The sequence below is a fragment of the Chelonia mydas genome, chromosome 4 (genome assembly GCF_015237465.2).
Source record: "Chelonia mydas isolate rCheMyd1 chromosome 4, rCheMyd1.pri.v2, whole genome shotgun sequence".
NCBI classification, from domain to species: domain Eukaryota; kingdom Metazoa; phylum Chordata; order Testudines; family Cheloniidae; genus Chelonia; species Chelonia mydas.
This window is the reverse complement of record NC_057852.1, coordinates 107,676,011-107,703,781: the sequence shown is the minus strand read 5'-3', so window position 1 is coordinate 107,703,781 and position 27,771 is coordinate 107,676,011. Positions and strand designations below refer to the sequence as shown.

Sequence of the window (27,771 nt, the reverse complement as noted above, 5' to 3'; positions counted from 1 at the left end):
ACAACCAAACAATCATTCATTTTCTGATATAGCTGTAAAACTAATCTGAAAAGTTTTAAAAATAAATCACTTTAAAAATGTACGTGTACCTTCTAAAAATGAAACCTAGATCTATCTCTGAGTTGTGAAGAATACATATTAAGGTTATAACAACCAACAAGAATGCACTTTTATGTAGAAATTCACGATTAAATCCAGTCTTCCTGTCTAGTGATTTAAATCACAATTTAAATCAAATCCACCCTGGTCTTTATTTATCCTTAAATGGAGAAGGAGATGTGTGCCTTTAAGCCCCATGGGCTACAGCAGGGGTGGGCAAAGTTTTTGGCCCAAGGGCCACATCGGGGTGAGAAACTGTATGGAGGGCTGGATAGGGAATGCTGTGCCCCCCAAACAGCCTGGCTCCCTGTCAAGGTTCCTTCCGCACTCTGAACTCTATGGTACAGATGTGGGGACCTGCATGAAAACCCCCTAAGTTTAGGTTAAAACTTCCCCAAGGTACAAACTATTTTACCTTTTGCCCTTGGACTTTATCGCTGCCACCACCAAGCATCTAACAAATATATATATCAGGGAAAGAGCCTGCTTGGAAACGTCTTTCCCCATAAAATCCTCCCAAACCCTACACCCCCTTTCCTGGGGAAGGTTTGATAAAAATCCTCACCAATTTGCATAGGTGAACACAGACCCAAACCCTTGGATCTTAAGAACAATGAAAAAACAATCAGGTTCTTAAAAGAAGAATTTTAATAGAAGTAAAAGTAAAAAGAATCACCTCTGTAAAATCAGGATGGTAAATACCTTACAGGGTAATCAGATTCAAAACATAGAGAATCCCTCTAGGCAAAACCTTAAGTTACAAAAAGACACAAAAACAAGAATATACATTCCATTCAGCACAGCTTATTTTATCAACCATTTAAACAAAACAGAATCTAACACATATCTAGCTAGATTACTTACTAAGTTCTAAGATTCCATTCCTTTTCTGTTCCTGGGAAAAGCATCACACAGACAGAGAGAGCCTTTGTTTCCCCCCCCTCCAGCTTTGAAAGTTTCTTGTCTCCTCATTGGTCATTTTGGTCAGGTGCCAGCGAGGTTATCCTAGCTTCTTAACCCTTTACAGGTGAAAGGGTTTTTCCTCTGGCCAGGAGGGATTTTAAAGGTGTTTACCCTTCCCTTTATATTTGTGACACCCCTGCCCCCCTCAGAATCCCCAACTTGCTCCTTGTCCCCTGACCGCCCCCTCCCAGCACCCCCCGCCGCTAACCGCCCCCCGGGACCCCACCCCCATCTAACTCCTCCCACTCCCTGTCCGCTGACTACCCCGACCCCTATCCACACCCCTACCCACTGACAGGCCCCCCGTGTCTCCCACACCTATCCAATGAATCAAATAATCTGCTGGGTTTTTTTGTAATAAAGATGAGGCACTGTCATAGACTGAAGTATCAAGAGATGATTCTGGAACAAACTGATAAATTAATATAAAAATGCAATACAGCTTGGCTGATTTCCCTCCCCCCAAGTTTTGTAAGAGTAATTCACCCCCAAACTGGGAACCTGTAGTCCACATTTCAACCAAGATAAAATCGTTATAGCCAAATTACAAGCCTCCAAAATGTAGTTTGCGCAGTTTATAGTAGAACGGCTGACCCATCCTTTACTATCGTGGTACTAGTGAGCACAGCAATATAGCGAAATAGCACATACCCTTTCTTACCCAGAAGGTGAAAAAGAGCTAATGTCTTAGGAGTCAATAGAAAAGATAATGGTGAAATGCTACCATTACAGTTTTCCAGATCTATGGCTAAAGGAGGACGGGGTCTCTAATCTGAAATGTGGAAGAAAAATTCACAAGGAAATTGAAGATCAAATCATGAAAATACAGAACTTTACAAAAATGCATCCAATTATTTTATGTCAGTATTACTTTTACTCTAATAAAGTGCGTGTGTAGCCAATAGAAGGGAAAACATCCACAGCAGCTTCTCCTCAAACACATTATTTCTATCAGAATGCATGAACATACAGTGCTGTACAATATATGAATATGAGCCAGATAAATAACTGCCTTGCCCTAAACTTTAATAGTGGAATAAACTACAATCACAGAATGATGTATGGTCACAGCTAGAACGGTCCACAGAAACAGAAATATTCTGTTTCACATAAATATTTTACTGCCAAAAAAAAACTTTGTTAATGCAGAGTTAAGGTTGCATGGTAACGTTTTACACCATTCCAGAACATGGAAGATGACTAAACTTAAACCTCTAAAAACAAGAAATTCAGAGTTAAGGTGTAACTTCCCACACAAACTTTCTCTGCCCTGTTTCATCCCTGCTCCCTTTCAGGAAGATCGTAGTACTTCACCCTTTTCTCAGCGTCCGTCAACCATGAGCAAGTACTCCCCAGATCAACAATGATGAACAGAAAAACAGAGAGAAAATGTCAGGTTTGGTTAGGCAGGGGTAAGGTACTGTTATAATGCCAGCTCCTATCACCATCCCCAGAGAGTCAGAGAGCAGCTTTAAGTACAAAGGTGCAAATTACAAATTTAAACTTGCTAAACAAAATTGTTTTCATTTCATTTATATGGCTGTAACTTCTGTATTGAGTTCATATCACAGATTGCAGGAATATACAACAGGTTTCTGGTGCGATGATCCAAAAAATAAGCATTTTTAGACAGAAATATTTCCAGAGGTTACTCTGGATTCATATAGCTGGGGGTTAATGAAAAGTGTATAATATATTAATGAGCTTTATTGTAAAGGAAAGATTAAGTCTTGATAAACTAATACGTGAATAAATGATTATTTAACAAACACATTTCATCTTTTGGGAATGTTGCTAACAAAACAAAAATCAATCACCAAAAAAACTCCACTACACACACAATTACCAGCCCCAGGAAGAGGATAAGAGAAAGAACAAGCCACATATGATATATGTTAATTATGACACTTAATCAATGAGTGGAAGGTACTCAGATACTACGGTGATGAGTGTCGTATGAAAACCTACATACAGAAGAAGTGTGATCTTTTTTCCCCTTTCTACAAACTGACAAGTTGCCATAACATAGCAATTCTGTTTCTGTACTCATCACTTCATCATTATTATAATGTATGTTAGGGTAGCACTCAAAGGCTGCAATCAGGACCCAGAGCTGTACTACCAAGTATTGTACAAATTCCATGGGGAAGACCAACTTGCCTGCAGGCTCTTGAAGGCAGAGACTAAGAAAATATTTAACAAGTGAGCGTAACAAATAATAGGAGGGACGTGAGAAGGAGTATGAGCTAACAGTAATATGACTACACATAATCTACCAAATTCATACTTGGTTATTTCAAATCTTTTAAAAATATTTAATAACTTACTGCCTATTTCTAGTTTAACTCTTTTCCTGCTTCTGCATTTTTTATAACCACTGCCTATTTCTATTTTGTATACAAGTATTTTTTTAATTCATTTTAATACAACACTCTTCATTTAAGCTAACAGGCATCGGCACTAGTGTTCTGGCAGACAAAATATCTGGGGAGAAATCCCAGCCCCATTGAAATCAATGGGAGTTCTGCCACTGACTTCAGTGGAACCAAGCTTTCACCTTGCTTCCGGATCTTTTAGCCAAGTACTCAAGTACTTGTTCTGTTTCATTACAGTTAGGCAGTTACAGATGCTTTGTCCTTTGAAGTAAACCTTCACTTTTCCAGATATTCTTTTGTTCTCTGCTCTCTCCTCCCCAAAGGCAACACTACGAGTCTCTATTTGGACATTCTTGTCTACAGCGAAGTTATATGCATCAGCTGCCAATACATTTTCAACTACATTCCTTTTTTTTTTTTTTTTGGTATTGATAAGCTACCACTTACTGCCCAGTTAATAGAACGGCTTCTCTGGTACATTTCTAAAATTTAATCTAGGGAAATTTTGCAAAAGTGTCCACGGTCCTGTGGTATTACAAACGTAGGGAGTCCTAATGTAGATAGTGTTTAAAACATTGGCAGCTGATGACCTGTTAATCAAACAGTGAGCAGAGTTATAGGATATGATGCTTACAACACTATCAGCAGCCATTGGCCTGTCTACATCAGAGCTCCTAATATTGCTCTTGCCATTGGACCTGAACCAGAGTTAGCATGGCTGGAATTTTTTTTTCTTTTGAAAGATTTCTCTAGCTTACACAAGGCTCTAGGCAACTCCATAGACTATTTTTGATAAACTACACTTCCCACAATTCTTGGTTTCTGGGCATGCTTACTCATATCTCATCAACTAGCAAGCTATAAAGAATGTTAAACTCATGTGCTTGCTGTGAGTGATACCACAAGTTTAATCTTCCATCTGCTCACTCACTAATATTTTCATTGTCTGTATTTTTAAAGTTTGGAGGATGAACTGGATATTTTAAAGTTGACTTGAAACTAAAATAACTTTGATGCTAGGATAAGGAGGTGGGACCGGCTACTTTCCTAATCAGTCAGCACAGCTTAGAGATCCATACACTTCCAACATTTCTTCCATTGCTCTTCATCAAAAAATATTCAGCCAACCCGGAACATCCACCAACTACACTTTCTGTGTTGAATTCATCAACATCAGCATCATCCATAAAAGAAAAAGGAAACATTGTCCTGAAACAGGAGCTGAAGTGCTTCCTCTTAACCTGTAGGTGACACAGCAACATCTAGATCAGTGGTGGGCAATCTGTGGCCCGTCAGGGTAATCCACTGGCGGGCCACGAGACAGTTCGTTTACATTGACCATCCACAGGAAGGGCTGGCCACAGTTCCCAGCGACCGCAGTTCGCCGTTCCCAGTCAATGGGAGCTGCGGGAAGTGGTGGCCAGCACGTCCATGTGGCCCGCGCCGCTTCCCACAGCTCCTGTTGGCTGGGAACGGCAAACCGTGGCCACCGGGAGCTGCAGGCAGCCGTGCCTGAGTACGGTCAATCTAAACAAACTGTCTCGTGGCCTGCCAGTGGATTACCCTGGTGGGCTGCAGGTTGCCCACCACTGATCTAGAAGGAAGAAAGGCAATGGGAATCAGAGAAGAGGGGACCCAAAGGAGAGCGGGAGGAGGAAGAAAAAGAGGCACAACCACTTTGGGTGCTACATCCTGATTTTCTTTCCATGAAGTTGAATTTGTAAGGCAATGAACCCTCACAAAGTACATGCTGCTACTAAACCTATAGGGGAGAGGGAAATTTCAAGCTGAAGAGAAGTGTACACTCCCCTTCAAAAAGAACTTGATTTCTCCTCCCATTTTATGTTCTGAAGTGCCCAAAAAAGTACATGCACACATTATTCTTAGACTGCCCTTAGCCATACTTGCCTTTTTGCCCTTTCAGATGAGGACTGCCAGCAAGAGGAACGGTAAGGCAATCTCAGTGTCACATCACTGCAATCTAAGGTTAAGTCTACAGTACGAAATTATTTCAAAATTATTCTATTCGAATTTTCGGAAGTGATTTTATACATTCTGTCTTCTGCGTCCCCACTAAAGCGTGTGAATTCGGTGGAATGCGTCCACAGTACCAAGGCTAGCATCAAATTTCAGAGCGGTGCACCATAAGTAGCTATCCCACAGTTCCCACAGTCCCCGCTGCCCATTGGAATTCTGGGTTAAGTTCCCAGTGTATGATGGGGCAAAAACATTCTTGCGGGTGTTTCTAGGTGTGTCTTGTCAGTCGCTCCTCCCTTCGTGAAAGCTACGGTAGACAATCATTTCACGCCTTTTTGGTGTGCAGGTGCCATACTGATTTCAGCAGACTGTGCACCGCTGCTCTCCTGCTACTATGAATCCACCTCGCATTTCCTCTCGTCTTCCTATGTAATCCCTAGTATCTACTCCTTCTCTTCCTCATCGAACGCTTCCGCTGCCAACTCTGCTCAGCCATCGTGAACCAAGCAGCACAGCTTCCGCCGCCAACTCTGTCTCCTGCTCTTGCCGCGCTACCGAGCTTCTCTGTGTTGTCCATCCTAGGCTCCTGCCTCCGTGAAAGCTACAGAAGACAACCATTTCCTGCCTTTTTTCGGCTATCGTAAAACGAACAGTACCTCTTCCGCTGCCACTCTACTCTCCTACGTTTCACGCCCCTTTTCCAGGATTACCCGTGCAGGCGTCATAGCCATGGAGCCCTCTCAGATCTCCACTGCAGTTTTGACCATTGTAAATACCTCGCGCATTATCCAGCCGTATGTGCAGTACCTGCAAAACCGGACGAGGAAGCGACGATAGCGTGATTACTATACGGATGAGGACATGGACACAGACGTTCCTAGAAGTACGGCATGTGGTGACTGGGAGATCATGGTGGTGTTGGGCCAGGTTCATGCTGTGGAATGCCGATTCTGGGCCCAGGAAACAAGCACAGACTTGGGACCGCATAGTGTTGCGGGTATGGGATGATTCCCAGTGGCTGCAAAACTTTCGTATGCGTAGAGCCACTTTCATGGAACTTTGTGACTTGCTTTCCCCTGCCCTGAAGTGCAAAGACACCAAAATGAGAGCAGCCCTCACAGTTGAGAAGTGAGTGGCCATAGCCCTGTGGAAGCTTGCAACGCCCGACAGCTACCAGTCAGTCGGGAATCAGTTTGGAGCTGGCAAATCTACTATGGGGGCAGCTGTACTGCAAACAGCCAACACAATCATTGACCAGCTGCTATCAAGGGTAGTGACTTTGGGAAATGTGCAGACCATTGTGGATGCCTTTAATGTGCTGGGGTGTCCTAACTGCGGCAGGGCGACAGACGAACGCATATCCCTATCTTGGTCCTGGAACACAGGGGCGGCCAGTACATAAACCGCAAGGGGTACTTTTCCATGGTGCTGCAAGCACTGGTGTATCACAAGGGACATTTCACCAACATCAACGTGGGATGGCCGGGAAAGGTGCATGATGCTTGCATCTTCAGGAACTCTGGTCTGTTTGAACAGCTGCAGGAAGGGACTTACTTCCCAGATCAGAAAATTACTGTTGGGGATGTTGAAATGCCTATAGTTATACTCAGGAACCCAGCCTACTCCTTAATGCCCTGGCTCATGAAGCCGTACACAGGCACCCTGGACAGTAGTCAGGAGTTGTTCAACTATAGGCTGAGCAAGCGCAGAATGGTGGTAGAATTTGCATTTTGGACATTTAAAAGCACGCTGGCGCAGTTTACTGACTGTTAGACCTCAGCGAAACTAATATTTGCATTGTTATTACTGCTTGCTGTGTGCTCCACAATATCTGGGAGAGTAAGGGGGAGACGTTTATGGCGGGGTGGGAGGTTGAAGCAACTCGCCTCGTGGCCACTTTCGCACAGCCAGACAACAGGGAGATTAGAAGAGCACAGCAGGGTGCGCTGCACATCAGAGAAGGTTTGAAAGCCAGTTTCATGACTGGCCAGGGTACGGTGTGACAGTTGTGTTTGTTTCTCTTAAAGTTACCCACCCCCTATACATATGAAAGGAAATAAAGCACAATTGTTTAAAATACATTCTTTGTTTGTTGCACAAAACATTGAGAAAAATCAGAAGCTAGACAGGGGGCGGGGGGTATTGGGTTAGAGGAGGAGGTTATTGGGTATTGGGGTGGAGGAGGAGGGAAGGACAAGTCCAGAAACCAAACCAAAATTTCGGATATGCCAGCTTTCTGCTGCTTGTGCAATCCTCTGGGGTTGACTGTGTGGGTTCCCGTAGCCTCCCCACCTCTCCATGTTCTTGGGCATCTGGGTGAGGAGGCTATGGAACTCGGGGAGGAGGGAGGGCAGTTATACAGGGGCTTCAGCGGCAGTCTGTGGTCTTGCTGCCTTTCCCGCATTAGGTCCACCATAGAGCAGAGCATGTGAGTTTGCTCCCCATGAGCTTGACCATAGCATCCTGCCTGCTCTTATCGCGCACACATCCCTCCTCTCTTTGCATTCATGTAACGCTTTATGCGACTCTGCAATTGTTGGCCTCCACGCATTCAGCTGGGCCCTGTCAGTGCGGGAGGACTGCATGAGCTTGACAAACATATCGTCCTGAGTTCGTTTTTTCCGCCTTCTAATCTGAACCAACCTCTGGGATGGAGTAGATAGGGGCTGCGTTGAAACATTTGTACCTGCGGGAGAAGAAAAAGTGAGGTTAGTATATTAAAAGATACACGTTAGAGAACAAAGGGGACACTGTTTCTCAGTGAAACAGGCAATTCATAGTACACAGCCCAGGTTCTTTCTGTACAAGGTCACATTTTGCCCCTTTTACTGGAGTGCCTGCCACTTTGGTGTGAGTAAGCAATCACATGCAGCTGGGCAACAGAATTCAGCTTGCAGACAGCCATGGTAAGCCCTACGGGCATGCGGCGTTCTCCTTCTTCCGCATTCATTTCAATGCTTTCCAACTGCTGGGCCTCCTTTCCCATAGCAAGCAATGCCTGGTGAGTTTGCCATATTAAAGGAGGCCCTGTGGGCTCTCTGGGATGATCACTTCACACAACACCCTCCCCCCACCCCGCGTGGCTCCAATGAGGCTCTGAGCAGGGATGAGCCCTTTAAACCAAACGTGAACAGCCCAGCGCAGCTGGATTCCCGCCCCCCCCCGCATCGCGTGGCTCCCATCAAGCTCTCACTCACCAGAAGTGCCTTCTCCAGGGTCATGGTCCGGGAGCATGCCTTGGGAGTGGGGGGAAGCTATTGGCTCCAGCGTTAAGAATAGTTCCTGGCTAGGGGGGAAAACGGATTCCCCACTTGCCACCTGTGCACTGTCCTCCTCCTCTTCTTCGTCCTCCAAAAACTCATCCTCCTAGCCCCGTGCTACTCCCCCTTGCAGGTGTCCACGGACAGTGGTGGGGTAAATGGTGGCGTCACCCCCCATAACTGCATGCAGCTCACGGCAGAAGCGGCATGTATGAGGCTGTGACCCAGAGTGCCCATTCGCCTCGCTGGATTTTTGGTACGCTTGCCTGAGCTGCTTAATTTTTGTACGACAGTGCTCTGTGTCCCTGGAGTAGCCTCTTTTCGTCATGGCCCTGGAGACTTTAGTGTACGTATTTGCGTGGTTTTTTTGGAACGTAGTTCTGCCACAACAGATTCGTCTCCCCAACATGCGATGAGATCCAGTACCTCCCATTCGGACCATGCTGAAGCTCGTCTGCGAATCTGGGACTGCGTGGTCGCCTGTGATAGTGGACTGTGCTGATGGTGACCAAACAGGAAATGAAATTCAAAAGTTCCCAGGGCTTTTACTGCCTACCTGGCTAGTGCATTGGGGTTGACAGTGTTGTCCAGAGCGGTCACAAGGGAGCATTCTGGGATAGCTCCCGGAGGCCAATAACGTTGAATTCCGTCCACAGTACTTGTAACCCGGAACTGCGATCTCGATCTTAGCGCTACTCCACTTGCCGAGGTGGAGTACAGAAATCGGATTAAAGAGCCCTTTAAATCGAAAAAACTGGTTTGGTTGTGTGGACAGAATCAGTTTTATTTCGAAGTAACTCGGCTACTTCCGCGTACTGTAGACCAGGCCTAAATAATTTCCCAGAGAGTTTGTCCCAGCACCACTCAGAATGAAATTATAGCTAGTAGTCAGTCTCTATAAAGTACATGCTGCGGTACTGTAGAGATCATTTTTTGCACTTTCTTATTGTTCCCCCTCCCCCAACAAAATCTCAGAAAATGGCTTTTGCAAAACTCCCTCTGTAGTAACTGTTACTGTAGTTTAACCTTCATAGAGAAAAAGACTATTAAGTACATTGATCGCTCAGTTATCAAATAATTCCTATGCTGAAGCAGACATGGCTACATACTTCCCACTACAAAAGATCCTCTTTAAAGGAGACATATCGTTTTGTACATTTATTTGATACTTAAAATATGCAAACAAAAGATTTAGTGGTGAATAATAATTATTTTCTTAAATAAGTACTTACAATCTTTCAAGAAAACTTAATCCAGAAAAGGAACCATTCTTCAACTCTGATATTTTATTGTTGCTCAGAATCCTGCATACAGAATCAAAAACAAAAGATGTCAGAAGAACAAAACCTAACGACATTTGCTGAATTTTATTCTTTGTTCTAAGTACTATGAAAATAATTATTTCTTTTAAAAAGATTGTCTTTTCATCAAGATACAGAAAGAAACTTATTGTATAATACCTTTACAGCAAGTATGAAATATATTATAATAGTACCCATAAGCCCCAAGAAACAGGGGGCTCCCCCAGTGCTAGGTACTCTGACGTGAAGCACTTACAAGTTGAGAAGAGTGAAATATGAAGTATTGGGGAAGAGCACACTATCAAAGATTGTAAACATGGACATGTTAAGCCCTTCTGATAGTAGGCTGTATGATTAAGAATTTATAAAGTATGTCTTCCTGTGAACGGCTATGAAATAGGGGAGCATTTGCTCAACAAATATATGATTAATAGTAAGACACTTCAGTGTCTGTGGTCTCTGATGAGACTAAAGTGTTTCTTGTGGATGGATAAGGTTGTTACAGAGCTTAGTTTGTCTGGGTATCACTATAGGACAGAGATACGTCATTTGAGTATTGCTAAGACAGAAAATTCCAATATTAACGCACACCCACAAACTGGTGTCAGAACTATATAGTAAACTTTACTGGGTTATTACATTTCTCTTTTAAAATGGAAATGTATTTTCCTTGGGCTAGTACCTCGCAACCTTAATTGTTAGCTAACTACATTTTTCATGTGGCTATATAAATGCAGTCAGGCCTTAGATATCACATTAATAAGTGTTTATACATATACTCACAACCCATACACAACTGACAAAAATAAAGGGGGGGGGGGAACTGGTCCCACCATTGCTGACTATACTTGTACACCAAAACAGAGATTTGCTAGATGGTTACATTTCTACTCCATTCCCCCCCCCCCCCCATGTTATAGGACAATAAGATGTTAGACAATGAGCTCTTGTGCTTACTTTTCAGAAGGAAATTTAGAATAATATTTTTACATTTGTTCAATATCTGAAATTGGACAAGTGTTTTATTACCCTATGGGGAAAACACATTTTATATATTCCACGTAAAGCATTCCCTTCAATTCAAGAATCTCTTTCCTCAAAAGGAATAATAAACAAGTTCTCTGTCTGAATTATTTTCCACAGGAGTTTTAGTGTTTAAAGCCAGGGATAGGCAACCTATGGCACACGTGCCGAAGGCGGCACGTGAGCTGATTTTCAGTGGCAATTGACAGCCTGCTGGGTGGCTGCTGCACAGGGAACTAACGGGAGCGGGGAGCTGATAGGGCGGCTGCCAGTCCACCCTGGTTCCAAGCCCCCACCAGCTAGCTGCAACGGGCTGCTCTTCCTGCCAGCAGTGGACAAAGCAGGCGGCTGCCAAACGGCATTATAAGGGAGCATTGCGCAACTTTAAACGAGCATGTTCCTAATTGATCAGCAATGTAACCACGAAACAATATTAACCGGGACGACTTTAAGTGAGGAGTTACCGTACTGCAGCGGGGGAGAAATAGCTCAGTGGTTTGAGCATTGGCCTGCTAAACGCAGGGTTGTAAATTCAATCCTTGAGGGGGCCATTTAGGGATCTGGGGCAAAAATTGGGGATTGTGGTCCTGCTTTGAGCAGGGGGTTGGACTAGATGACCTCCTGAGGTCCCTTCCAACCCTGATATTCTATTCTATGATTATACCCAGTAGGGAAAGCCATTGAAACCAACATTGGGAAGGAGGGTTAAGGAAGTGCCTTTTAAAGTACATTACTGCATGCACCTGCAAACATTTTACTTTATGAAGGTATTTTAGACTGAGAATAAAAAGGGCACTTTTCTATATCTGTATTAACAATTTTATTTTATATTAAATATATACAGATCTGATATTCTATATAATGTTTTCAATATAGATTTAGAAATATCTTAACAAGTAATAATTTACAGCATGCCTATATGGGTAGAAACACATCTTGCTTGTCAGTGTGAAAGGCCAATCGTAGTATTAGCTATCGAACTACAAGTGTTAGGAAGTCATTTTAACTTAATTTGTAGTTCTGCAACAAAATTCTTGTTTTTCCAAATAAATGGTTTTCAAAACAGTTCTTGCAGTTCTTGAGTATTTGTAATTTATCAGAATCATGATTATGCCTGATATGTATATTTTCTTTTCCTAGTTTAATTTTAAACATGTTTATCTTTAACCTACAATATTTACTTTCAAAATTTAAGTTATTTCCACAAATTTTGACGTAAAGCAAGCTTAAATAATGTTAGTAAATATTTCTGCCAGGTCAAACTGGAAGTCTCATCAATACAGAGATTGAAAAATCCACTCAACCACAGCAAGTGGATGAGTGCCATCTCATCCTTCAAAAGAATCTAAGCTTTAGTTAAATAATTTCTACCTCTTGTGGTTGCAAAGCTAACTTTCCAAAGGTGAACAGAATGTAAAGTAATGCAGGTCTATCTTCCAAAGTCTGCAGAGCTTCAACAGTACTTCTCAGAACTATCCCAACTGAAGCAGAGTGAAAACTGACCAGTCTTGTCCAGTTTCACTGCTGCTCTTTAGAACACTGGGCTTGTAGCAAAACTGGGAAAAAAAAAAAATCAGATCAGTTTCACTTTGATGCTGGTTGGAACAGATCTGACTGACACTGGAGGCAAGATCTGGACCTATTCACTGGGAAGAGGATCCAAAAATGCAGACTAGGGGAGGAGTAAAGTAGCATAAAACTTCTACTGCAGCAGCTAGAAAGCTGAAACAGAGAGTGACTGAAGGGCCCCCAATCACATAGCAGCAACCAAGATGACTGAAAGGTAGCATAGCAGAAAACGCCATCCCTTGCAATTTGGCAGGATGAAGCAGAGTGAAGAAATGTTATCAGTCCAATAGCTGGGAAAGAGGATTTGAGGTGCAGAAGCAAAGAGAGATGCACCAAACACCAATTGGCTTTTGCATATCAAACAGCAAATGTGTATATGACTCTAGGGACATGGAAGGGTAAGAAAACTACCACTTGAGCATGTTTTTTAATCCAGATCTTTGAGATTAAATTTTGGTGCTGCCAGAAGCTAGGCTAAAGCCCACTTCGGGATTTTAACTGTACAATGGCACAGAAAGATCCAAGCCTACCTAAACTACAAAAAATAAACAAGAGATTTTGTTTTACGGGAGAACAAAATCTTCTGGCCTCGTTTTTCTGTAACTGAGCAAGTTGGAAATACTAGTACGGATATTTGACCAACATGCTATTATGAACACAGGACACTCAAGCAAAGTGAGCAAGTTATTACAGAGCAGATTAACGTCTTGATGTTTAGTTTTCAAAGTTCCTAGCTGGGAAACCAGCTGAAATGAAGCTGAGGAGGAGAACTTTACATTGGAATTGGCTACCACCTAAGACTGTTAGATGAGAAAAAAGCAAGGAATGTTCTGATGCTCTGTATCAACGTTGCCAAATTATGGGGAAAAAATTAACATGCATGAGTGTGGTTTTATCAAAGTGGAGCATAGAACGCAACTCATGTTTTGAGCTCCTATGTATAAATAGTCTTATCTGAAAACACAATATAAAAATAATTCCCCTTAAGAAATAATTGCCACTTACCTATATGTCAGACTAAAATAATCACACATGCAGAGGTTGTTTTTCCTAAAACCTGTATGCTAAAGCAAGGCTCTGAAACTGATATTTTCAGAAAGTCAGTAGACATATGAAGGACAAAACCAAAGGTAGGTGCTCTACTCTTATTGAAAATCTATACATAATACACTGACTTTCACGGACTGTAGGGCACCTACTTAAAAAACTTCCCCCTTGACCTCATATTCATCTTATATGTTTGAAATAGATAGTAAGCTCCTTAAGGCAGAGACCTTGTCTTTGTTTTCTGTAAGAACTGTCACAGATACTTATGGCATGCTATAACAATGTTATAAAAAAAAAAAATCAGTCCATCTAACAAGTACTTACAACAACTTCAGAAAACTATTGAATTTGGACCTTTAATTTAGTAACTCCTCAAAATGCCATGTATGAAGCAGTATTACATTTACAAGAGGTTCCAATGTACATACTGAGAGCCTTTCATTGCATTTATAAAAGTGGTGGCCCAGGGTTTCATCTTGCCTATCCAAAAATATTCAGAGCAAGTACCCTCTGGTACTCTAATTCTGTCTTGACTAGAATGTGCACAAATCAGGACAATGAAGGGTCTGGGAGTGGAAAATTCATCAACTTTAATCAGATGAGTTAATAGCCAACACAGCTGGAAGACAGACAAGCACCAACAAAAAAAGGCCAACCAAACATAGGTTTTTAATCAAAAGTAAACAAACGGAAAAATATTCAAGTCAAGACTAGCAAAAACAAAAAAACATTATGATTTGGCTCAGTGGTGAAAAAAACATTTGTACATAATTTGTAACTTTCAGATTATCATCTCAAACCTTAGTGAATTAATTTGTCTCTCTTCCAGAAAGACGAGCCACTCAACATAGAGCAGAAGACACCATGAAACTACTTACTAGAGTTTGAATTAAACTAAATAAAAATTACAAATCCTTTTGTTCGCTGACATTACCTATGAAACAAGGTAGAAATGTAGAAGCACCTGAATACCTGTTACAGGATAAGCGTCTCTCTGGAGTGTGATGAATGAATTACAATCAATCTGATTTAGTATTTTCTCTGCACGGTCTGTTAGTTGCTCAGCCATAAAGGTTTTAGTACAATCAAAAAGCTAAAGCATTTCATCAGACTTAAAAATGTAATCTTAAAAAATGCAGTTTACAACTTGGTATTAATATATTCAGTCCATACATTATTTGAAGCGTTTAGAGATGTGGCATAAGATGACAGAATACCATAAAGACTTCAGCTCAAAGTAAACGGAAGTTATATTTGCTTTTAGAATTCAGAACTATAAATGCACAATGAAATGTATCATTTGGACAACTATTTGTGATCAATAATTCTGCTAAATTATTAACTTAAAATATTAATGCTTTTAGAATAAAAGTAATGTTTAAAATATGCTAACTCACAAAATTATTTTTAGAAATATTATTGGTAAAGTGGGCATCAGCTCTCTTTATGTACCAAATCTCATTTGTCCTTCTTTTAAGCACAGTTCTATTCTAAAAAGTGACTATAAAAATCAACATTTTGTATTGTATGTGGATGTCAAGGATTTCCATAACACATTTACTCAGTTTACAAAAAAAAAAAAAAAAAAAAAGCATAAGCACCAGGCTTGCAAACTCAGCCAGGCTTTGTTCTTTCTTTTTAATGTGCCTTGTCACTAATAATAAAGTATCTGCCCACATTTATAACTGGGTAACTCCACTGGGCCTGCAATTACAACTTGGACAACAATAAATTTTCAACAGAATTAGCAAGAACAGAATCCAACTCATTCTCCCATCCTTGTGCTAACTTGGTAGTACTAGCAAGAGTAGAAGAGGCTGTTTCCACAATGCAAGATAAAAGTGGTACAACTATCATTTTTTTCATGACAAAGCAATAAAAATTAAACTATTTTTCGCTTTAGGAAACCACAATAAAATGTCTGGCACCAGAAAAAAAAAGTTATTCATACTGTACAACTAATCTTAGCCATACAAGTATGTTTTAAATAATTAATATAATTAATAATATAATTAAATAATTAAGTAACAAAAATAGGAATTTAAAGTTAAATTTTAACTCTGCTAATATAACTCTTATAGTACAAGTGAGATACACAAGTATCTTAAAAGCCTACATAAAAATAAACACCTCAATACTGCTGCAAAAAGTTTCTGAACACATTCGTTTAAAAAACATGCAAATAATTGAGGTTATTGAGCTCAATAATGAATGATCCACTAAAACAACTCAAGCCAGGAAGGTATACTCTGGGGGCTAGGAAGTCTGCTACCAGCAAAAAAAAAATCACAGTAAAATCACTATTTGATCTGTACAACCAAGAAAAATGTTTTCTGCTGAAAACAGTAAACATGCAAAAAGACAAATACTCTTTCTAAAGCTTATTTTGGAAAAGTTGTGATTTACACAAGGATATAAACCCAATATTTTCAGACTCCTAGCATTTTGTCTTGTAATGAATTACTGTCAAAGGCAAAAAAGAGTAAACTAGTTACTGTGCAGAACATGTATAGTACTTGGTTAACCGTGGACCTTTTTTCATATGAAAGAAAACCACCACAAGAGCTGTTATTACTGAATCTTTGCAACAACTCTCCAAAGGTAGGCGGTATTTTTTTCCTATCTTTTTTACAAATGGGGAAAATGAGAAGTGGCCTTCTCTATACTGGAAGTTTGCAGCAGATAAACTGAATTGATTTTGAAATCCATCTAGTTAAAAAAAGTCCAAACTCTTCATGTACACAAATTTAAGCAGCCCCAAACCTTGCTGATACTGATTTAGCTTGAATTAAACAAAATCAATAATACATACAAAAAAACTACCTTAAAAGAACATCATTCATGTTGCAAAGTAAAGTATTCAGAAGTTAAGAAATACCAGAATCAAGGTTTTCTGTGCAACTTTAAATTAGGTCCCCTTGTGTACATGCATTATGATAATCTTTATTTACATGATCACATATCTTTTTCCACAGGCCGCCTGATTTAGTCAGTGTACAGGATTGACACTTAATGAGCAACTATTCAATATTTTGTTTTCTCCTCGCTGTTCAGTATGTGTCCCCATGCCTTATTTACTACACACTATTCAAACCACCCTCTGAAGAATGAATTAATTTACTATATGATCTCAAAACCCCACAAGGAAAGTACAGACATACTACAAATGTGTGAAGTAAGAACAGTGGAGATACACAAGCTAATTTATTTTTTTGTTTTTGTTACTCCTTAAAACTAGAGCTTGGAGTTCAGGAGACTATTACATCAAACTATTTAGTCAGACGACCAAAGTACAATATGAAAAAGCCTTTTCTGTGGTTAATATTATTAAATCACCTCATAACAAACTAAGGGTCTGATCCTGTAAATCCTCACTCATCCAGGTAGAACCCTTGACTTCAGTGGAACTAAATTAAATCCTGATTAAGGAATATTAAAGCGTGTAAAGGTTTGCAGGATCTTAAGGTTTGCACACCTTAATCAGTAAAACATATTGTTATGCTCATTTTAAGTTTAAAGTTAAATATTTATTTCTTCAGTTGTTTGTGAAACAAAATTCCTGTGCCAAAAACAGACCACTGGTCTACCTAGTTCAGTATCTTGTCTTCGGCAATGACCCTATCCCCATTTTTTCAGAAAAATGCAAAAAAGCACCCTGTTTGCTGTTAAATACCATTTTATGGGTAGGGTAGAAAATGCTCCTCTCTGATCCCAGTTGCCCAAAATCCTACTTATGCCTTGAAGTAGTAGTACTGATATGCACTGTAACTTTTTAATCCACACCTAGTTTCGCTGCTTTCTTCATGTAAGTACCTAATACATTAAAAAAACAACAACAGTAAAGTTCTTTTTCATTGTTTGCCATACTCTTTAAATGTTAAAAGATTAAAAAGATTAACTCAGGTCATGTCTTCACAAGCAAAAAAAAAAGTGTGTTTTTTTTTTTAGCACCAGATAACTAACGTGCATTAGCTATCCCCACTGTAAAGTCCTATCAGAGACAAGCACTGTAGTTTTTATGGAAATTAGCTAGGTGAAGTCAACCACAGGTGGGGATATAGCATTAACCTTGTCTAACTAGCTCACAGTAAAATCTACAAGTGGTCTGATACCATTAGGATTTTACAATGGGATAGCTAATATACTTTAGTCATTCTGTGGTAAAAATAGCGCACGCACACACACACACACACACACAGCCCCTACCCCTACCTTTTTTGGCGCAGTGAAAACAAAACAGCAGATTTGATCTAGCCCATTTGATGCATTTGAGTGGCCCACCTGACAAATTTAGATCTTACAGAATCTAAGCTTTCATTATATTAAAAAAGTCTAGCCCTTGTGACTGCAAAGATAACCTTTCAAATGTGAACAAAGGGCAGACAGCCTGAAAAGAGAGGTATGAACTTCTCTGTCCTTTATTAATGGGGCATGAAATCTAGTTACACTTTTAAAATGTTGGCTTTAACTATTTAATTGCTTATTTTAGTGTATGGAATGGCGGCGTAGTACAAATTGGGAATTACTATAGGGAAGCAATTACACAGGGAGAATAGACAGTACAATGAAAGAGAAGCAAAGCTTTGTTATTTAACAAAGCATAGAAATTCAAGAACAAGTACAAGTATTTGAAACAATTACATACAAAATAAAATCATAACACGCATTCTAGATCTTATACTTAATTAACAAAATACTCTCATGTCTTCTAGAGTATCGCTCACCCAAAATCCTTGCAGCACTTTACAGCCAGGTTGCCTGTGACCTTCATTTCATGAGACAAGCATACTGTCAGTTTGCCTCCTTGGTGAAGGATCCCATGTGTTTCTTTGCACCCCAGCATATACCATAACAATCCTTTGTCTCTATTCATAGAGGAGGACATCTCCCTTCCCCCGTCTGTTTCCTCTCCTGCAGATTTCATTCCGCTCCTACCTCCCTATACAAATACGGAGACATTGTGGGGCATATGATACACAGTACACAAATTACCAGACAGGGAGATAAGCATCTGTTACATCCTGAGTGAAAGAAATATTTCCAAGGTATGTCATCTCCCGGTGACCTGTCTTAACTCCAAGACCTCAAGAACCTAATTTTCAGTATAGAAACATACCGGTAACTCCTTAAATGTAAGAACATAAGAATGGCCATACTGGGTCAGACCAAAGGTCCATCCAGCCCAGTATCCTGTCTACCGACAGTGGCCAATGCCAGGTGCCCCTGAGGGAGTCAACCCAACAGGTAATGATCAAAGTGATCTCTCTCCTGCCATCCATCTCCACCCTCTGACAAACAGAGGCTAGGGACACCATTCCTCACCCATCCTGGCTAATAGCCATTAATGGACTTAACCTCCATGAATTTATCCAGTTCTCTTTTAAACCCTGTTATAGTCCTAGCCTTCACAACCTCCTCAGGCAAGGAGTTCCACAGGTTGACTGTGTGCTGAGTGAATAACAACTTCCTTTTATTTGTTTTAAACCTACAGCCCATTAATTTCATTTGGTGGCCCCTAGTTCTTATATATGGGAACAAGTAAACAACACTTCCTTATTCACTTTCTCCACACCACTCATGATTTTATATACCTCTATCATATTCCCCTTTAGTCTCCTCTTTTCCAAGCTGCGAAGTCCTAGCCTCTTTAATCTCTCCTCATATGGGACCTGTTCCAAACCCCTAATCATTTTAGTTGCCCTTTCCTGAACCTTTTCTAATGCCAATATATCTTTTTTGAGTTGAGGGGACCACATCTGTCCCCATATTCATCCAAATATAATCCATACCCACATTTTGCAATACTTACAACGTCCAGTGGGCTACTGGTTCTTGGTAAAGACTTCACATGACAGCCTTCAGTGAACGATTAGGCACATATCTGACCCAGGGGATCTCTGTGAAAACCTATGCACTCACTGTGCCCTCTGCCAGTTGGCACCAAGGGTTCCAACAGGTTCCTTAGTGGAACAAAGGCAGTATATATACACCTAAATTTTACACACTGTTTCAGACAAGTATAAAAGTTTGACATTTTTGTTGTAAGTGAAAATATTTTTCAGCATTGACTCCCCTCCTCAATTTTTAATTAAGCTGAAATCAACATGGCTCATTTGTTTAAAATCCTTGCCCTATATATAATAGAATATGTAGTTGTGTCTATGAAGTACAAACCATATGTTCAAGTAACTTCACTACTGATAACAAAGAAAACTTTAAAGTTCTACTGAAAATAAATTTTAAAAGGTTATAATAACCACAAGAATTCAGCCATCAATTACATAGATAGTTAAGAAGCTGAAGAAAGACAATATTGTATGTACTGATTTAACTGCAATTTTTTTTTGAGAGCACGCGCAAACACACAAAAACTAAAAGAATACTAAGTTTGCAAAGTTAAGCATTCCAAGTAAGAAATGCCAGAATTAAGACTGCCTGTGCAAACTTAATTTTGGCCCCTTGTGTATATGCGTTCTGACACAGTGTCTTCAGAACTACGGGGAGTCACATAAATGAGCCCATCTAATCAAAATGCCCAAACTTCACTTTAGAAAGCAATAGTGGTGAATAGTTCTTAGGCCCTTTGAATTTTTATGAAGTTTTGGTATATTTTTTTCCAATACATTTTCCATAGGAAAGTTCTGCAATTTAATTCTGGTTTAAATTTTTCCTTGGCAGTCATCCACCCATTGTTGATATTCATCTCTTCAACAAAATTGTGCACCTGCACAAAATGTCAAAGAGTATCTCCTGAGTATATCCTGCAAGATACATAGTTTAGTAGGGAAAACATTTATTTCAGGTAACTTTTGCCAGTTAACTATTATAGGTGAAAAGTCATGCATAAACAACTGCAAATGGAGGAACTTTGTCGCATCTCCTCTTGCATAAGAGGAAAGGTTTTTGATAAGGGTGAGATTTGTTCCTTTTTCTCATTATCTTATTTTAGTATGGAATTGTCATAAAAATAAAGGGAAGGGTAACAACCTTTAAGTATGCAGTCAAATCCCTCCTGGCCAGAGGTACAGAATCACTTACCTGTAAGGGGTTAATCAGTTCAATTAACCTAGTTGGCACCTGACCAGAAGGACCAATAGGGAATGAAGATACTTTCAAATCTGGGGGGGGATAGGCCTCCAAGTGGCCCCTCCCTGAATGTTTGTTTAAATTAATTGGTGGTGGCAGCAATACCGTCCAAGGACAAGGGAAGGAATTTGTGCCTTGGGAAAGTTTTTAATCTAAGCTGGTGGAATATAAGATTAGGGGTCTTTCATGCGGGTCCGCACATCTCTACTCCAGATTTCAGAGTGGGGAGGGAACCCTGACAGGAATAGTGTACCATATTGTAGTACCCACTTCTTATATGTAGTTCGCAATTCCTTACTCACAGGCCAACATTATTTTAAAATATTTCAATGCAAGATTAAATTTGTAGAAATGTCATCACATTTATGTGATAAGTAATTAGAAATCTATATTTTTATTTATTAATTAAATCAAGTAAGGAACTGGGGGTGGACTTCACATGATGAAATAAGTCTCAGGTCACGCAAAGCGACATCTCCACAACCGTTAGCCTGTTTTTAAGGATCTGGGATATGCCACTCATGACTCAAAGATTTGTTCCTACATAATATGCTGCCACATGCCACTCACACTTTGTATTTAGAGTTTGAATAAGGAGCTGGGTTTTGACTGACTGTGTGATAAAATGAGTCTTGGGTCAACACAGCGGTTATGACTCCATGAGCATCAGACTGTTCTGAAGGAAACAGAAAATGCCACTTTGCCACCCGGTTTGTTCTTGACCAAAATGCCACATCCCTACCCCCTTCCATATGGTACACAGAATATGAATAAGGAAATGGGTTTTGACTAGCTATATGTGAAAAAAATAAGTCTTGGTCACCTCAAGTGACAAATCCCTGTGACCATCAGACTGTTCTGAAGGGAGGGGGACATGCTACTTGCTAACCCAAAGTGGGTGGGGATGCACTAGATGGCAGCATATTGCTCAAAAACAAAGCTTCGGGTCTGCAAGTGGCACATCCCAGCTCCTTCAGAACATCAGGCTTAGCAAGCAATCAGATGATGCCCCAAGGGGAGAAGAGTATTAAAAATCAAATCTAAAACATGGAATTATAACCATTTGCTCTATTTATAAAGCTCAAGAGCCCTATCTTATGATAAAAATTACCTTTTACTTTGGAAATAGGAGGAACTCATATTACAGAGATGGGAGGGCCACTCAAATGTTCAGATGGATCGATTAGTTAGGTGTCTGCCAACTGTTCAATGGATCAGATATAGTTAGCATGATTATATTTAGGAGTTAGACAAAATTACAGTTGTGATATTAAAAGCAATGAAGTCTCTATTTGTGCATGTGTAACTTTGTGAAAATTCAAACAAGATTTCTGTGCTTCAGGCTCTAACATTTGCACATGTACATATCAGTACTCAAAAGTTCACACCCAAATATTTAAATATGCAAAGTTGTGAGCAGACCAGTGAAGAAACTTTCTGAAAATATGGTTCTTTTTTTAAAGGAATTACATGCACATCTCTTTGTTTAGATCCTTTCTGGTAAACTTACTAACGTAAAACCAATGAAGTCTAGTCTGCAGGTGGACAAACAATACCATGGGAGTTTCACAGACTCATCTTAATTAGGCTGTGAAATTAACTCCCTGTTAACTAGATATACATTAATATCCCACAAACTAAGCTAAACTCATTTGAGTTTTGAATTTAAGGAACTCTAAAACATACAAGCCAAGCCAATCATGGGATCAGTCTTCAGATATATTATTGAGCTCCAGTGTACTGACTACTATTTAAACATAAAAGTAATGGTCCCTGCCCCCCTCATATCTTACAGTCTAAACCCCAACCCTTTTTCTGATTATAATGTGGGACTTCAATGGGGCTTTGGGTCCAGGAAGTCAATTACAGGACCAGGGCTTAACTCAAACACTACTTCTTTATTATAGGTGGAGTAGACTTCCTTAACTATGGGGAAAACCACCATTTTCCATCATAAGACCACGTATTCAGTTACTTAACTTCCAAACTAACTGGTCTGACTGAAGTTTTCTATGCCAGGCTGATTTTTTATGTTTAAGGTAGAATTATGCAGCAGTTTCTGAGAACATTCTGAGGAAAACCCATTATTTTGCCTTTGTTAAAGTCTTATAAATATTTCACTGAAAGGCCCCCATGCTTGAGCTTGACTTGATATCTGACAGAGGTCAGGGGGATGGAGATGCTAATTGCCCTTGTTTCAAGGATGTGCCTTTTACCATCCCAGTTAAAAAAATCATCCAGATTGGACCAACCTATAAGTCTTTGAAAATCAGAAGTCACACATGTTCAGTGGAGGTTTGTGAGAGGCTAGAAGCATTATCCAAATATTCCATCTACACTGTGCATGTTTCATCCCTGTAACTGTTCCTCTCAACAGCCACTGTGGCATGGGGCACCAGAAATGAGAGCCCAGAGACTGCTTCTCCTGTGCTCCTACTGCATTTTTCGCCTCCCCAAATGCTGGTGCTCAGGCAGCATGGAGGAAGAGGGAGATAAGAGGCAGAAGAGAAGACATGAGCAGGAACTGGTAACAGAAGGGAGGGTCAGGAGCATGAGTTTATAACCACTCAAGCTGAACCCTCTCCAGAACCTGGAATTGAACCCAGTATTCCTGAGCCTCAACATTCCTCTACTGTCATCAGTAGGACCAGCCAGGAAAACCACTGGCAAAGCATGCCTAATCCCTCTCTAGTAGCTAGTCCACACAGGGTATGCCTACATAGCAATTTAAGCCTGTCTGAGCCTGGGCTCCAGCCAAACCCCCTTTGCTTCCACACAGAAAATGTGTTTTTTCAGAGTAACAGCCGTGTTAGTCTGTATTCGCAAAAAGAAAAGGAGTACTTGTGGCACCTTAGAGACTAACCAATTTATTTGAGCATGAGCTTTCGTGAGCTACAGCTCACTTCATCGGATGCATACTGTGGAAGCTGCAGAAGACATTATATACACACACAGAGACCATGAAACAATACCTCCTCCCACCCCACTCTCCTGCTGCTAATAGCTTATCTAAAGTGATCATCAAGTTGGGCCATTTCCAGCACAAATCCAGGTTTTCTCACCCTCCGCCCCCCCACATACAAACTCACTCTCCTGCTGGTAATAGCCCATCCAAAGTGACCACTCTCTTCACAATGTGTATGATAATCAAGGTGGGCCATTTCCTGCCCAAATCCAGGTTCTCTCACCCCCTCACCCCCCTCCAAAAACCACACACACAAACTCACTCTCCTGCTGGTAATAGCCTATCCAAAGTGACCACTCTCCTTACAACGTGCATGAAAATCAAGGTGGGACATTTCCAGCACAAATACAGGTTTTCTCACCCCCCGCCCTTTTTTCCCAAAAAACACACACACACAAACTCACTCTCCTGCTGGTAATAGCCTATCCAAAGTAACCACTCTCCCTATAATGTGCATGATAATCAAGGTGGGCCATTTCCAGCACAAATCCAGGTTCTCTCACCCACCACCCCCCCAACACACACAGAAACTCACTCTCCTGCTGGCAATAGCTCATCCAAACTGACCACTCTCCCCACAAAGTGCATGACAATCAAGGTGGGCCATTTCCAGCATGAGTCCCAGGACCCTGCAGGGTCCGAGCCCATGTTAATCTGGGACCTAGCGTCTGAGCCCTATTGCTTTCCTGTGTGCATGCAGCCCCAGGTTGACTCAGGTCCCAGAAGTCCTCCAGATTTATCCCAGAGTTCCTGCTCCCAGAGGAGCAGCACTGCAGGCAGACAGCACAGTGGACAGAAGTGCCATTACTGCCTGGTCAAGTGGGCTCCCTGTTCCTGTTGCTTTCACGGCTATGGCTCCTCCTCACTGCTGAGTGAAGCTTGCCCAGAGCATAGGGTGGATATAAATCAATGATTTTTTGAAAAAAAATCAAAAATCGGATTTTATTTAAATCAGATTTTTTTGATAAAATGCTTTTTGAGGGAAGAAACCTATCTAAGGATAGTTGTAATTAAGATACATTATAGCTCAAAGATATCTCATCATGGAATAGGGATTATAAATTCTAATTCTATAGTGTGAGACTATATATATATATATATATATATATATATATATATATCTCTGTAAAACTAATCTGAAAAGTTTTCAAAATAAATCACTTTAAAATGTATGTGTACCTTCTAAAAATGAAACCTACATCTATCTCTGAGTTGTGAAGAATATGTATTAAGGTTATAACAATCAACAAGAATGCACATTTATGTAGAAATCTATGATTAACTCAAGTCTTCCTGACTAGAATCAATTTGATTTAAATCAAATCCACCCTGCTAGAGCATGGAGTAAAGTTGCCAAGTGGGAGGTGGCTCCCAGCCACCGGGATGTTGGGGGTCATCCCTCCACCAGCTGGGCTGAGCTGGGAGCTCTGCCACTCCCCCTACCTGCAGGGCAGCTGCTTGGTCCTCGCTCCACTCTCTGGCCCCTGCTACCAGGCACCCTCTGCCATTCCTGGGGCTATGTGTGCAGGGATGCCCAGGCAGAGTGGACTGTCAGGGTGGTGAGCAGGAGCCATCCCCAAATCTTCCCTGCAGCCTCCTGCGGCAGTGCCTCTGGCTCCTCCTTGCTGTGGCGAAGTTTTGGTGCTGGCTCCCACTCGCTACCCTGATGATGCACGGAACCCCTGTGCACACAGCCCCAGGGAGGCCCTGGGAGTAAGGGCCAGAGAGCAGAGCAGGGTGGATTTTATTTAAATCAAATTGATATAAATCACTAGTCAGGAAGACTGGATTTAATCATGGATTTCTACACAAAAGTGCATTCTTGGTGGTTGTTATAACATTAATACATATTCTTCACAACTCAGAGATAGATGTAGGTTTCATTTTTAGAAGATACACATTATACATTTTTAAAGGGATCTATTTTGAAAACTTTTCAGATTAGTTTTACAGCTATATCACAAAATGAATGATTGGTTATTTCATTTACCGAAGGTAACTGAAGCAGATATTTATTAAGTCATTGGGAGGTGAACTATCATTAATATTTGGAGGATTTTCTTGCCGTGCTGTATTAGGAGGACAAAACCACCAGACAAATATTTAAATTGTTTTATTTAACAAAAACAACAACGTTATGTATTCTGGATTTTTTTCTTCAACAGGAAACATAGTATTTTAACAAAACAAGCATCTGAATTTTTGAATTTAGTGAAACATTCACGTTTTTTAAAATCATTTGTTTTTGTTAAAATTGTTTTTAACTAATAGTTGAATTAAATATTTAAAACAAAAAACCAAAATTAAATTGACAAGGTCAGCCAGGTCAACATGAGAAACTTAAAATATTGGCTTCTGCAGCTAACAAGTCGTCTTCACCTTCATTTTCCAGTTTGTTCATAATCTGGAAAAGAAAAGCAAGCTTTCCTGCTTTTTCAGGTCCCAAACGATTTCTCAATTTGGAATGAACTTATCCAAAGGAAGAAAATATTCTTTCTACACCGGCAGAAGCAGTTACTGCTGCTAAAAGAGAGATTATCATTTCAACAGTCTCTGAATCCAAATGCTTAAGTGACTTCCATGAGTTCACTGGTGTGACTCTCTTTAAAACATCATCAGCAAACATATATTTCTTGAATGGTTCACCCTTAGCTCTGAAGTTTATTATAGTTGGCATTATGGAGGCATGATCGCTGGATGTCCATGTCATAGCCAACTCCTCTTCTTCAGTAGTTAAGGTTTGACCCTGGTACCGAGTATTGAGAATCTTTGCAAGAAAATGAGCTTAGTGCTTGTCCCATTTGTTTCTTTAATGCTTGTAATTTAACTCTGTCACTGCATATTTCTCTTTTAGGAGCTCAGAGTTCCTTCCAAATTTCAACAGTGTCCGCAATAAAACAGTTATTTCCCTGCATTTTGTTCAAGGCTACAGATATAGGCTTCAGGCTAATCAGCATGTGTTCAACATTTCTCTTAAGCCCAATGTTGAGAACTTTGGCTGTGACAGTGCCATCTATTTTTTCACAATTTTGTTCACAAACTGTCATCAGATCAGGCCAGTCCTTGATACTGTGCTCAAAACAGTCCACTACGGAGTTCCATCGCACTCATGTGGGAGAGTTAGCTTGGTTCCTCACACTTTTTTCAGAGCAGCTGTTGCAAAGTGGCTGCTACGGAAGTCAACTGTGTGTGTTTAGTGGCTGTGTAGACATATCCATAGACATTAAAGCTCAGGGTTCCTTGACACAGGTCAGTTGATGCAAGTCCCACTAACCCTAGGCTTACATTGCTCTGTAATCACAGCGATAGAGAACAAACCAGCCTTCTACTGCTACAAGTTATTAGCTCAAGCAGTCAAGCACCATACTGTGGATTTAAAGGTTCCAACTGTGCTAATGATGAGATGGAATTTATTTTTTCAATCTTAATAAAAGTTTAGGAAGTTGCATAAAAAAATCCTTCACTGAAAGAACGTTAAGGGTGCAAAGTCAAGCATGGGAAACCTTAATTCTGGTATTTCTTAACTTTTGAGTACTAGTGGACTTTGCAAGAGTAATGTTCTTGTTCTTTTAATGTAGCCCTCTGTTTATATTTACATGCAAACAATATACATAAATTTAATTTCAATTTTCACTAAAAGCAGATTGAAATGGCTGCATTTTACACACACACAAAGACTTCAGTTCTAATTTACGTGCAAGTCAACAACATTACCTATAGTGCAACAAGTCTTCATAATACAGAAAACTGAAAAAAAATCAAAGACATTTAACTGCCCTTTGGAAATTGACGAGGTAGCATGTATAAATTCATACACAATTTTGCCAACCTGCATCAAATACATCAAGTTTATAAATAAAGGATTGGAGGCAGGTAGGAGAGGGTTGACAAACGTGAACTACAATCATTCAAGCCCCTGGGCATCTCAAAGGAGTTTACCTATTTCAGAAGAGATCTTAATATTCTCCTGAACAATTCATCTGTTCCAAGGAGTAAGTTCAGTCAGGTAATTCAAGTTCCAGTGCTGACATGAGGTAAAAGAACCCCACAGCTCACAGTCTAACAGCTATGAATTTACTTCAGTGCTGATGAAGAGAAATTCTGTC

General features: G+C 40.4%; 1 protein-coding gene across 5 annotated transcripts in view; it reads right to left on the bottom strand.

The window, feature by feature from the left end:
- The window catches only part of ADGRA3 (adhesion G protein-coupled receptor A3), a 131,966-nt gene that overhangs the window by 96,019 nt on the left and 8,176 nt on the right, over window positions 1-27,771 (bottom strand). For all 5 annotated transcript variants that reach the window (XM_007058106.4, XM_037897986.2, XM_037897987.2 and 2 more), the window contains exon 2: window positions 9,907-9,978. In XM_007058106.4, the coding sequence (XP_007058168.2) occupies window positions 9,907-9,978 (72 nt within the window). The remainder of the gene's footprint in view (window positions 1-9,906; window positions 9,979-27,771) is intronic.